The 13,429-nt window shown below is 40.7% G+C and overlaps 1 protein-coding gene across 2 annotated transcripts in view; it reads right to left on the reverse strand.

The window, feature by feature from the left end:
* The window catches only part of eps8l2 (EPS8 like 2), a 124,424-nt gene that overhangs the window by 11,244 nt on the left and 99,751 nt on the right, over positions 1-13,429 (reverse strand). For both annotated transcript variants that reach the window (XM_052028923.1, XM_052028924.1), the window contains exons 14-17: positions 11,797-11,930; positions 6,933-7,044; positions 3,805-3,936; positions 2,036-2,174 (exon numbers count right to left, since the gene is read on the reverse strand). In XM_052028923.1, the coding sequence (XP_051884883.1) occupies positions 2,036-2,174; positions 3,805-3,936; positions 6,933-7,044; positions 11,797-11,930 (517 nt within the window). The remainder of the gene's footprint in view (positions 1-2,035; positions 2,175-3,804; positions 3,937-6,932; positions 7,045-11,796; positions 11,931-13,429) is intronic.

Here is a 13,429-nt window from a genome sequence, read left to right on the forward strand (position 1 = left end):
CTCCTGGTACCATTCTGGTGAATGGGTCCTGTGTCCTTTCAAAAAAAACAGCATGTCTTTCTTGAGTTGCAAAGGAAGTGTTCTGCAAGGCAGTCACCCAGTCGGTGCTTGGGTTTTCCAAATTAGAGGAGGCCAACTCATGAGCATCATGTGCAATACAATGTTTACTTGCCTTTCTACCATCTAGAGACCCAAACAGTTCTTCCAGCTGATGCAGTGGTTCATCCAATTTAGTGTTTTGCACTCAATGATCATGATGTGATCCCCTGTGCACTGGATAGACTGAATGTAGATTGGGAGACTGCTTTGGAGAACACTACATTCAGTCCGCAAGGGCGACCCTAAGCTTTTGGTGGCCTGTCATTTTTATTCTCCAACCCTCTCCGCTCTGACCTCTCTGAATTTGGCATATTACATTGCTCCAATGAAGCCTAATATTAAGCTTGAGGAATAACACATCATCTTTTGTCTGGCTATGCTAATATCGAATTTAACAGTTACCAGTAAACACTCTATTCTTTTTTTTCTCCATCCAGATATTTGGCTGTGCCTTTCTGTTTATTTTTGCTTATTTTTTTCTTTCCTGCCTCTAACTGCCAGTTTATAAAGCTTTGGTTGTCTTGACAATTTTGTTCTGTGCCCTGTCACAGACATTCCCTTTGTTCTCTCCACCCCTCCCTCTCCTTCATTTTTCCAGTTTTGATTAAGGAACCATGCCCCAAAATGTTGACTGTTTCTCTCCTCACCGATGCTGCTTGACCTGAGTGCTTCTAGCATTTTCTCTTTCTGTTCTTAATAATGCAGTACCCTCAATGTGAAGGCAACACTTCAAACTTTTCAACAGCATTCTTGAATGCATTTTGAACAATGAACTTGCTTTGTGTGATTTGTGCATGTAGACACCCATAATTCTTTGCCATTCTGTGGTTCCTAGTTTAGAATATTTATCTGACTTGGATTTAGTGAGGATGACCACACAGTGGTGGTACAATGGCACAGCTAGTAAAGCTTCCGTCTCACATTTCCAGCAAACTGGAATCAATCCTGACCTCAGGTGCTATCTAAGTGGATTTTGCTCACTCTCTCTATGTCCACGTGGGTTTCCACCAGGTGCTCTGGTTTCCTCCCTCATTCCAAAGATGTGTGGGATGGTAGGTTAATTGGCCACTGAACATTGCCCCATTGCGTGATGGGTAGAATCGGGGGGGGGGGGGGGGGGGGGGTAACTCATGGAAATGAAGGGAGAATAGAATGGGTTAGGGTAGGATTATTGTAAATCTTGCTGTTTGATGGTCGGCACAGACTCAGTGGATCAAAGAGCCTGTTTCCATGCTACATGATTTCCATATGTTGAATTCCAGTTGTGCCCAATCAATCTGCTCACAAACTTTGTAACTCTCTGCTCTCATCTCTTTCCTCACACCTTAGTGATATCTGCAGACTTGAATGCACAATTAATCAATTCATTGAATTTCCCGTCCAAAATTGGAAAGATCTGTCAACTCCATAACTATTCTGGTTGTGTGGTATAGTGATTACTTAACACTATTTCTAGTCATTTACAGATGGCATTTTTAATTGCTCATCCTCAGTTATCATACAGTCAGACAGGTATTTCTTTTCCAATATGTGGCTACTAATGAATCCACTTAAATAATCAAAATACAGAGAAGGGCAATCATATAGGTATCATATATGTGGTAATTCTTTTATCACTTAAGGACAGTTGGTTGTCTTCTATAAAATTGGCTTCTGGCACCCAAACCAGTTTCCTAACACCAACAGTGGGCCAGCTACAAGTAGGATGAAACAGAAGAATGCAGAGCATACTCAAATCATTAGTCTCACTGCATTCAAATAATTCCAACGCCCCAAGAAAAGGAGATTCCTTTATAAAAGAATAAATAATAATAAAACTTACTCTTTTAATAATAATTATGGAGAGCTGTTTCACACCAGACAACAATTTTAAATAGAGTTAAACAGAGTTAATTAGATTAAGTGGAGTTTGATTTTGACTCCTTTTCTCACTTACGTTCCTTGTCCCTTCCAAAAAGCCTGTTGGCTATTCCTGGTAGCTCATGACTTCCATGCCTCATGTGGCCTGGGGTGGTAAAGGGAGCACCAGGCCCCATTCCTCGAGCACTCATCTCTCCTTTGTACCGCTGACCACCCTAAAGCAAGTAATTGTTGATGAAGCATTAGTTGTTTCCTCTAATTTACACATTTATATTATGATGAGGTAGTAATCTTGTCAATTACAGGATGCTCATGTTCCATTGCAAAGCAAGGGCTAAAGAAGACATAAAACAAAGGGTGTCTGCTCCTCCAAAATGGGGCGCCCATTATTTCTAAATGGAATCAAAAGATACACTAAGTACAGCAAAGCAGCCACACAGAGTACAGCAAAGCAGCCAGAATGGAAAATGTAGAATGCACAGTGAAGAGAGGCAAACATTTCATAGCAGCCTCAACTTAAAGCAATATGCAAAAAAAAATCTAAAACTTCTGTGCAAATAACCAACATGGATTTGATTGAAGTGCATGCAGACAGGAGTTTATAACGAATAAAAAGACCACAAGAGTCTCCAGCACCTTCATTTTGGAATGTTGCACAATGATAAGTTGTGAGAGGGACTTGAGAAGTCCATCCAGATGCATTAACTAAGTCTTGTTCTGTACTCTCTTCTTCTATCCGATCTCACTTCCCCACCCAATTCCCCCGTCCCTGCAATTCTGAGAACTCTCTGCCCAACTCTGACCTCAGATTCTCCCTCTGATCTCTTGTCCTCTTCCACACAAATCACAAGGCAAGACACTGATAATAAATGAATGGCATCTGGGAAGAAATGTGTTTTGGGGCACAGCTGAGGCAACATCATTGGGTGTAGAACATAGACCACTACAGCACAGTACAGGCCCTTCGGCCCACAATATTGTGCCGACATCTTATCCTGCTCTAAGATCTATCTAACCTTTCCCTCCCACATAGCCCCCTATTTTTCTATCATTCATGTGTCTATCTAAGAGTCTCTTAAATGTCCCTAATGTACCTGCCCACACAACCTCTGCCGGCAGTGCGTTCCACGCACCCACCACTCTCTGTGTATCCCCCTTATACCTTCCTCCAATCACCTTAAAATTATGTCCCCTCATGTTAGCCATTGTTGCCCTGGGAAAAAGTCTCTGACTGTCCACTCGATCGTACATAGGCAGATTTGGTGGTGGTGGTGTGAGTCGATGTTGAGACTGTAGTCAGTAATGGTGCATGGACAGCCAGGCTTGTGCTTTTCTCTCCAGGCATCCAAAGCTTTCTAACTGATCTTCATCAATAATTTTCCTGATGCAAGGATCACCATGGGGTTAAAGTACTTATTGGGGGACTCCGCCTGGCAATGGATTCATGACCACTCTATATCATTTTAAGTTCTGCCAAATTCCTTTTTCCATCTATCCCACCGTAAACTAACCAAAAAAAAATAAGTTTTATAAGCAAAGACTGACATGGCAAGCTTAACTTTGCTTAAATGCAACAACCTCAACTACCTGTGCCACAATCAAACTTAATAGACAAATATCCATTCTATAACTCTACTACTAACATTCGCTAATTCTACTACTACTCCCTTGGAGGATACCTAGAATGGGGATTTAAGTGAGCACTTTTACCAGAAAATTTCAGTGTTTTTAGGAAATTATGAAGAAATATGATATAAACATAATATGATTGCAGCAGCATTGGCTACAAGAAACAGCTCAAACATGTTTGGCCTTTAGGCTTTACCCTTGTACAGTATCACTCACCATGCTGTAGGGATTATCAGACTGGCTTGGAATATCTTCTAAATTCACAGGAGTGAGGACATTAAAAGGCACATATCCAACTTCATCAAGTTTGCTCTTTAGCTTCCACCATTGCTTGTTTTCCTCGACCACCTTCAGAGAGAGAGAATGAAGTTTAAATTTTTTACCACAGGAATTTCTGTTCCAATGGTTCTACCCGCCTGCTTAGTCTGGTTCTGTTTCCCAGAACCCACATTTGTGAGGAATCTAGAATGGGAAGCATGATCCTGCCTGGATCTGAGTGTAGTGGTGAGAGTGAGAGTGAAGTCTACAACCTAGTCAAAGTCCAAGGGAACCATGGAACACAGCAATGTCAGAAATTGGCTAAGGATAGATCAAATAAAGGAGCATTGCATGGATATTGGTATTATTAGAGATCTGGGGGAAAAAATGGACAGTAAGGTCTCATGGTAGTCAGAAACTGTTGTCTCAGTTCTCCAACATTGGACCAATGGGGATAATATCTGCTGGGAACATTAATTCAGCAGGGAGGTGTTTCCATCATGAGGAATGCTATGTTGGCATTCATCTCGAGAGGTATAGTGTATAAAAGTAAGGAAGTGTTGATGAGGCTCTACGGGGCGCTAGTGAGGCCTCATTTGGAATACTGTGCGCAGTTTTGGGCCCCACATCTTAGGAAGGATGTGCTGACGTTGGTGAGGGTTCAGAGGAGATTTACGAGAATGATTCCAGGAATGAAAGGGCTTAAGTATGATGAGCGTTTGTCGGCTCTTGGACTGTACTCGCTGGAGTACAGAAGGATGAGAGGGGACCTCGTAGCGACATTTAAAATGTTGACAGGTAAGGATAGAGTAGATGTGGCTAGGCTGTTTCCCTTGGTGGGCGTGTCCAGGACCAGAGGGCACAATCTTAGAATTAGAGGGTACAGTTTCAAGACAGAGATGAGGAGAAGTTTCTTTACCCAGAGGGTGGTGAAATTGTGGAACTCCTTGCCACGCACAGCAGTGGAGGCCAGATCAGTGGGGGTATTCAAGGAGGAGATAGACAGATATCTAAATAGTCAGGGTATCAAGGGATATGGGGATAAGGCTGGCAAATGGGATTAGAATAGTTTTTTTTCTTCTTCTTTTTTTCCCACCCCATTTCTTTTTCCCTTTTCCTTGGAGCAGACTCGATGGGCCGAATGGCCTGCTTCTGCTCCCTTATCTTGTGATCTTGTGATCTTGTGATGTATATTTTGCATGTGGGCCTTTCAATGTACTTCGAAAATAAATGTTGAGATCTACTCATCCTATTTTTGGCACAATAGATATACAATCTTTTTCAGTTTTCCAAGAGTGGGAACTTATCATCTGCTTTCAGAAACATTTGGTGTGAAATTGGTCTTCTGCCTGTAATACAAAGCAGGTGGACAGCAAAAGGGCAACTTTTTTTTTATATAAAAAAACAATTCTGTGAAGTTGAATGTTGTTGTTGACTTCCTCTGAGGCTGATTTTACTAACATTGAAAGACCTATTTTGCCCCTTCTTTAATGAGGTATGAAAAATCTGCTTGGGTACAAATTTGTTTCTTCTTGCAAGGAGTCTATGCAGGGACTTACTCCACAACCAAAGCACCTGGGAACATCAGGGCCAGCAAGCTTGTCTGAAAGGAACTAACCATCATAGAGTGCCTATGAGCTTCCAGGGTCTCTTTATTAATTAAATGTATAGCTGTATAGGAATAAACACTATTATTAAAAAAACAAGCACTTTGAATTGGTCTCATCTGGTATACAGGCTTTGCCACTATTTCTGCACTTGCAAAGACACCTTTTGTAATTACTTTCTCTTCTTCCTGGAGCCTCATTGAACCACATCAATACTCTTATCACTGAGTTAAGGGATTTTTGTAATGGTTGTCACCTGACTCAGAGACTATGCCAACTTTCCAAGTTTCTAATGAACTTTCAGCTTTTCCAACGCTGAATAGAAGAGATGACTAGGTAAGGAACAAATAACCCCAAAAGCGGAAGAGAGAAACAGTGAACTGAATATGGGTGAAGGTAGAGGAAAGACAAGAGAGGGTCGCATCTCAATCACATGGCAGAGGGAGGGGAAGAGGGAAGAGAGGAAGTGAAAGAAAGGGAGAGAAGATAGGAAAGTGGAATGATGCGAACCTGGCATGGGATAGGGAAGAGAATGGTGGATGAAAGGAACTTTAGTGTTTGTTGAACCATGTTAGGATTAATTAAACACTCAACTGTTCCCAGTTCCTAAGTCTAGTTTCTATCTGGGAACCATTTTGAGAAAGCACACGTGGTTGATCTTGGACCTGAACTGGTTCTGATCTTTTGGTGGCAGGTGAGAAGTCTTGGTGCCGTTGTGACTAACCTTTCCCATGTAGGCCAATTACCATCTGGTCAACACTGTATTGGAGGCATTCCCGTAAACAAAATAGATTTCTTCTCAGTAATCTTATGGTTATAACCTTGTAATTGTTATTCCTTTTTCATGAATGTAAACATATATTAAAGACAACACAGCAGACTAGCAGCTTTGACATAAAATACTAATCAGTTCTACACAAACACCAAATTAAAACTGAATGTTCAGCAAACCTGACATGATTTCATAATTATAGTGAACTTAAGGAGAGGTGAGGCGGAGTGTCGGAAGTTATGGAGAATTAAAACTGAGTTCCTAGAAGAGAGTAAACACACTATATATTCTGGTATTGAATGACTCAGAGGATGCAAGGCCAGCTTTTACACTGAGTTAGCTGAACTCAGCAGCTGGGGTCAACAATTGGTCCTGTAACTGTAAAGCAGGAAAATTACTCCGGGGCACTTTCTTCTGATAGCTTTCACAAATTAAATGGCCAACTGGATAAGGTGCAAGATAGTTACCAGTTGGACTGTGACACATAGAACAGAGAAAATCTACAGCACAATTCAGGTCCTTTGGCCCACAAAGCTGTGCCGAACATGTCCCTACCTTAGAAATTACTAGGCTTACCCATAGCCCTCTATTTTTCTACAAGAGTCAATGCCTGTATCTCTTGATTAGATGTCAGAAATAACTTAAATCTTATTTAAATACACAGATGCATGCCATCTGAAAGTAACAAATGGGGAATGGTTTCTCACCTCCAATATTTCATCCTTTAGGACAGAGAGTTCATTGGCACTCCTTGCCACAAAGTCATACACTATCTGAACATATTTCTTCGGTAGATGAATTCCTTGTGCCTCATAATTTCTAGTGGGAAAAAAAAAACAATCCTGGCCATCACATATGATATTCACTAGTAGTCATGTAGGCATATAGTCATCATAAAAATGGGAGTGACATGGTAGAATACCTGGAGATTTTTTTTTGTGTATGGAGGAAATCACTTGTTGGCTTTATCTCTTATTCTGCCTAATATTATTTTCAACAGCAATGATAGGGAACAAATAATTTAAAGATCTAGCTGCGATATTCAGATATTTCCTCATCAGCCTTGTGATTCCTTTCTGTTTCTTCCCTGTACCTGGAGGTTGAGGCAAACTTCCATCAGGGTACATGAACTGCAGACTACCGCAAGGAGACAAGGAAATAATGTCCAGAGAAAGAAATGTTCCTGTGAATTGTAAATTTTCACCAATAGAAATATCTTAGGAATCAACTGGTAATGGAAATGTTCCATTTTTGAATTCAAACTTATTTTTATCATACTGATGCCTAACTTTTGTTTAATTTTGAATAAAATTACTTAGTTTAAACATATGCTTTTCAGGGAAAACCCCTGACACATTTTCAAATTTATGTTTTTATGTGCTTCCTTTAATAACATTTCATATGGATCATCTTTCTGTTTGACATGTAAAGTGATGACTATCTCTGACTTATAAATGTGAATCTTTGTTATAATAGTAGTTATATTAAAAGGAGTTAAATAAACAAGCAACCATCAAATTAGCAAGTAACTTTTTACCATTCAAATAAACCACCTGAATCCATATCTATCACTTCCAGTTGTGTGTAATATTTTAAACCACCCTGTATTGTCTAAAATGAGTATAAAGCAGTACCAGATACATACTCAAATACAGTAGGATGTTTCCTTCTATGGATATTCAGATATATCATTCACCTAGCAATACTGCTCACAGAATAATGTTCCTTATAAACACACATCATCTGCGTATAAGATCATTATCCTGGTAACACCCCAGTGAAACTTAATAATCCCCAAAACAAAAACATTGATGTTCAATGCACTCTTTCATAAAATTGCCTTGTAATTTTATCTATTCTCAAAAGAATGAAATTTGATTGCTGTATTTTGTTTAGGATTTCTATTTCTTAGGATATCTAATCATAGTGTAAATACAAACATTATGAGTGCAATTATCATATTTTTGATCCATTGCACTCCGTTCCCTTCCACTTACAGTAAATCAGAACTTTTTAATATTTCAGTTGATGAACAGGTGCCTTACAACAGGTGGAGCCAGAGGAAGGTGAAGCAAACCAGTGCCAGTGCCGACCACTGGGTAATTAGATGGAACGAGCACTAATTCACCTAAAATCAACTCTAAAAAGATGACAATCCCTTGCTGGGAACAGTTCTAAGATGCTTGTGTGTCAGCTTACGCAGTAGGATTTGGTGTGATATTCTAGGCAACACATGAACTGAGCCAAAATCCTGTCCCTTCTTGACATCCACATTCAGCATCTGTCACAGGACAGCGATCAAGAATCCAGGGCAATTTTCCTTCCCGTTGCTCACACTGACTGAGTTTAGCTAACTCAGCACAGACCTTACTGCTACTCAAGAACAGCCCATTTATCACATTAAAAATATTTTGAATAACTCAAACTGACACAGAAACAATCAACTTAAAACTGCATTTAAATCAGCATGTTATATAGGTCAATCTTTCATTAACTGGTCATTACACAAGTATTGCAGAGCTGTGGAAAACTGATTCTTTGATGCAGGAAAGCACCAGCATGCAAAACATCATTAATAAATGCTGCCAAATTATCTAAACACAGACACCATTAGATATACTGCAAATTATAATCACTTATACTTTAATAAAATACAGACATCAATTCTTTCTTGGGCATTGTAGAATCCAAATTGACAAGGAAAAAGTTAAAGCTGCCAATATGAGAGAAACATATTTCCAATGGAATCCACCCAGATTGGTAGATTGTTTTTGTGTGAGGTGTGGTAACTTCCTTACTCAGGTATTGGTCTTTTCACCTTTCATGGTGTACTGGCAGTTGATACGAACTATCACTGAGAGAGTGGCTCACCAACTGCTAGGTCTCTGCCATTTCTGTTCAGTGACATGTGGCATGATTTCCTTTGAGACAGCTTTTCTGTGTATTGAATGCCAGAGAGTCATAGAATGATATGGCACAGAAACAGGCCATTTAGCTCACCAAATCTGCACTGACCATTTTTACATTAATCTGACCCTAACCCATTTTATTCTCCCCACGTTCCCGTCAACTCCCCCCACTTAAACACGAGATGCAATTTACAGTGGCCAATTAATCCACCAGCTTGCATGTTTTTCAGATGTGGGAGGAAACCAGAACAGCCAGACAAAACCCACACTGTCACAGGGAGAATGTATGAACTCCACATAGACAGTACCAAAGGTCAGGATTGAACTTGTGTTGCTGAGCTGCGAGGTGACAGCTCTGTTGGCTGCAGTACTGTCCCGCCATTCTTTGATTTTTGCTGGGATTGAATACCAAGCGTACAGATCTACAGATCTGAGGATAAGCAGGCTAGCAGCAGCACATCATTTTTTAGGCAGTCCCTCATGGTTGAGGATGACTTGCTCCCACTCCCGTCTTGTGGGTTCTGTGGTAGTCGCTGGGGCCACTGTGAGATCTGCAGACTGCCACGGATGGGCCAGGAGATGCTGAAGGGGTGGGGAGGTGGATAGTTTGGGAACCTCCCACTTCTTTCACCATTTACACAGGGCTTTTAACAAATGAGTCATTGGGGATGTTACACTTGATTTCTTGGAGGCTTTGAGAAGATTCCTAAATCTTTTCCTCTGTCCACATTGTAATCTCCTTCTGTGTTAAAGTGTCTATTTTGGGATCCTGGTGTCAGGCATGCACACAATGTGGCCTCACCATTGGTGCTTGGTGAGTGCCATTACTGTCTCGGTGCTGTGGATATTGGCACAGATATTGGAGAGGACGCTGATGTTGACTTGCTAATCCTGTCAGTGGATTTGGAGTTTTGTGTGGAGACAGTATTGTTGATATCTCTGCAGTACTTTGAGGTGCCTGCTGTAGTCAGTCCATGGACCAGAAGCATACTGAAGAGCAGCATTTTCTGCTGCCCAGTAGACTATGAGCCTTATGTTGGTTCTGAGGTCATGACCTTCAAACACCCTTTCCCTTGGACAGCCAAAGGCTTTGCTGGCATAATTGAATGAAGGTACAGAAAAAGTGAAATGGAAAATATGGATGTATTAGCGCAAGTCAGTGTTGAAAGTCCAGAACACTCCCCGGATAGAAGCCTTGGAGAAGTTTAACTCACTGCAGATCTAAATTGGGAGATGAACTGCGCTTCTTTTAGGTTTCTCAGTGATCAACCATCTTCCTGAGCAAATAATCTATTTACAATCGAATGGGATGGTTGCTTGGAGCTTCAGGGCACTGAGAACAGGGCTAAGACTGAGATTCAACAGATTTTGATTGATTCTCTCATTCTGATCATTTCAAATAGTTCTGAATTCACATGTATATTGACTCTGGAGTGCAGATGTAAATGCAAACATGTAATCTCCAAGCAGAACTCTCTACTTTTTACATTTATTGGCACAAGTCCAGTGATTACAGGTCCATAGATGGCACTGGCTAATCCCCTTGCTTTCAGTTCTTGCTACTGCCAGCCTTGGAAATGGAGGTCATTGGTGGCATGGAGTTTTCCCCATTCACCTTACCACAGAGGCAATGAGCAAATGCTGCTGGTGGTGATCCTTCAGTAAAAGAGTGCCTTACGCAGAATAAAAATGATTTATTTCCAGTTGACATGAATTCTCAACATGGGACTGCTGTTTGTTTTAGTAATATTTTATATTTTGATTCCTGAAGGACACTGTGACATTGTCCTAGTCATGGCCATCCTACTCTTCAGCTGACCACTAGGTGGCAGGACCGGGGCAGGGTCAGGTTTCTTTCTTGCATGGAATGGTATAGACGTAGAAATTCTGTCCTGTAGTACAGCTATTATATGCATGATGTAGTAGAATTTTATCCATAATTTACCTTTCGGTTCCTCTGTGCATGGTACATGCTAACACTCAGGCAATCACTATGGCACTCAGTACCACCCAATACATGTCGGGCCATGGTTGATCCCTGGAAATCACAGCCCACTCTGCAGACACAGACTCTCATGATGAACCCGAGGTCGGTTTTAGTAAAATTCATAGGGAATCTTCCTGAACTGGTTCCAACCCGTAGTGTCCAGTGCTGTGCTCTCTAAGTAGAATGCTTCCCCCTCTTGATGGCTCTCCCTCAGGATCTCTACCCTTATCACCCCACCCTTTAGCAAGAACTGAACCTTGAGGTGCTGATTCCATATAAGTAATATGTTAACTTAAAATAAAAACAGAAATTAAATGTGCCTTCCCAGCATCCTTGTCCTTGTTTTAGTTCCCAGTGACCTCATGATTACAAATATTCACCTGAGCTCTCCTTATTTAGAACTGAACTCTGTAGAAAACTAGAACCAAAGCCTTCAGCCTTAAATTAATAGGTGAGAGTGCAGTGGACATTTAAATTCAATAATTGATAAATTTGTAATTTAAAACAAGTAGATAATTCAAATGGAAATAGAAGTTTTCAGACTGGAAAGCTGCGATACAGGATAATGGATCACAGGAATTTTAATGCAGGGAAGCTCCTTTTACAATCATATCCAGCAGAAGGAAAGAGAATGCACATTGTACTAGTTCTCCATAGAATGCCAGTACCAATTACCTATCTTCAGGCCGACTAACACTCTGCTTAAAAGCTTCCACTGCGAAATTCTGGTCACCAATCTGGCCTCTCTTGAATGATGTGTTACCATATTCGTACCCATTGGGTGGAGGGAAGGAGGGTGCCGCTGATTGCTGGAAGACAAAAGGAACAGAATAATGTAAATAATTCCATATTTGTCTGCATACAATACCGAGTTCTATTTTGATAGAGCCAGAAAACTACATTAGGGTCAAGGATCAGTGCAGCTTAAGAATGCATGGTGTTATTTTTGTATTGGTTGTCCAGAAATCCTACAACTAACTCTAACCCTAACTCTTTTAGGTTCTGTTTTGTTGCCTCAAGATATGGAGAAAGTAATTTTAGGATCTGAAGGGTTTGAAAGGTTAAGTGAATGTTCAATTGTAAAAGACAAAATTCTGATTATAAATCATAATTCAACTCAACAAAGCTGTTGTGGTTTTTGACAAAGAGTGACAAGCTCTTGCAAAAGGATGAACAAAAATATATTTTACCACCTATAGGGTGCTTAGCTATTAAACACAATTTGGTTTAGTCAATGTTATTCTGGGCATATCCCATTTGTTTCAGTTGTCATTTCTTGGAGAGTTTATCAGAGAAGCTCTTAAAAAGACTCGAGAGTGAGTGTGAGAGAGAGGGGGGGGGGGGAGGCGATGGGGGGGGGAGGCAGAGGGAGACAGAGACAGAGAGAGGGAGAAAGAGAAACAAGAAAGGATATTCTATTACAATGACCCATAACCCAAAACAAAAAGAGGTGGTTGTTAAATAGCTGCTATGATCTTTAGAACAAAAAATGAAAGATACAGTGAAGCTGAACAATTAAACTACTGGAGGGCAACAAACTGAGGAGGAGGATTGAAATTGTACAGATCAGATGTGAAATGAAGTAATGGAAGCTACCAAATTAGTGTAGGTCCTAATGACCCAAACTGGAGTAAAGGAGGTTTTATGTAATCTTAAATGCTAACATGCCTCTTCATTCCATGAATGCCAACTGACTGCTGTCAGTTGCCATCAATTTTTGCTTTTGTTTCAGATTTCCATCACTTGCAGTTGTTTTTTTTTTATTTAATGATTAAACAAGGTTGTTTTATTGCTGTATGATCCATTGATTAGATTTCATCTGGAGGACTGTATGCAGTCCTGATCGTGGTCCTTGAGCAGGTCCAGAGGCAATCAGCAAAATGAAGATAATTTCCAGTTTCAAGAATTTAAATTAGAGTCATAGAGTCATACAGCACAGATACAGGCCCTTTGGCCCAATGAGTCCATGCCGACCATGGTGCCCACCCATCTAGTCCCAATTTCCTGCATTCGGCCTATATCCCTCTGCCCTGCCCCTGCATATACCCATCCAAGTGCTTCTTAAATGATACTAATGTACCTGCCTCAACCACTTCCTCTGGCAGCTCACTCCATACTCTTACCAACTTCTGCGTGAAAAAGGTGCCCCTCATGTCCCTTTTAAATCTTTCCCCCTCACCCTAAATCTAGTTTTGGACTCCCCTACCCTGATGGGGAAATAGTCACTGAAGACTGTGCAGTTAAAGGTACAGATAGAGGTATCTGCATGTGATAGGCACAATTGAGTTTCAGCCTTGCTTATCTTTTC

The sequence above is a fragment of the Pristis pectinata genome, chromosome 14 (assembly GCF_009764475.1).
Source record: "Pristis pectinata isolate sPriPec2 chromosome 14, sPriPec2.1.pri, whole genome shotgun sequence".
Classification (NCBI taxonomy): Eukaryota; Metazoa; Chordata; class Chondrichthyes; order Rhinopristiformes; family Pristidae; genus Pristis; species Pristis pectinata.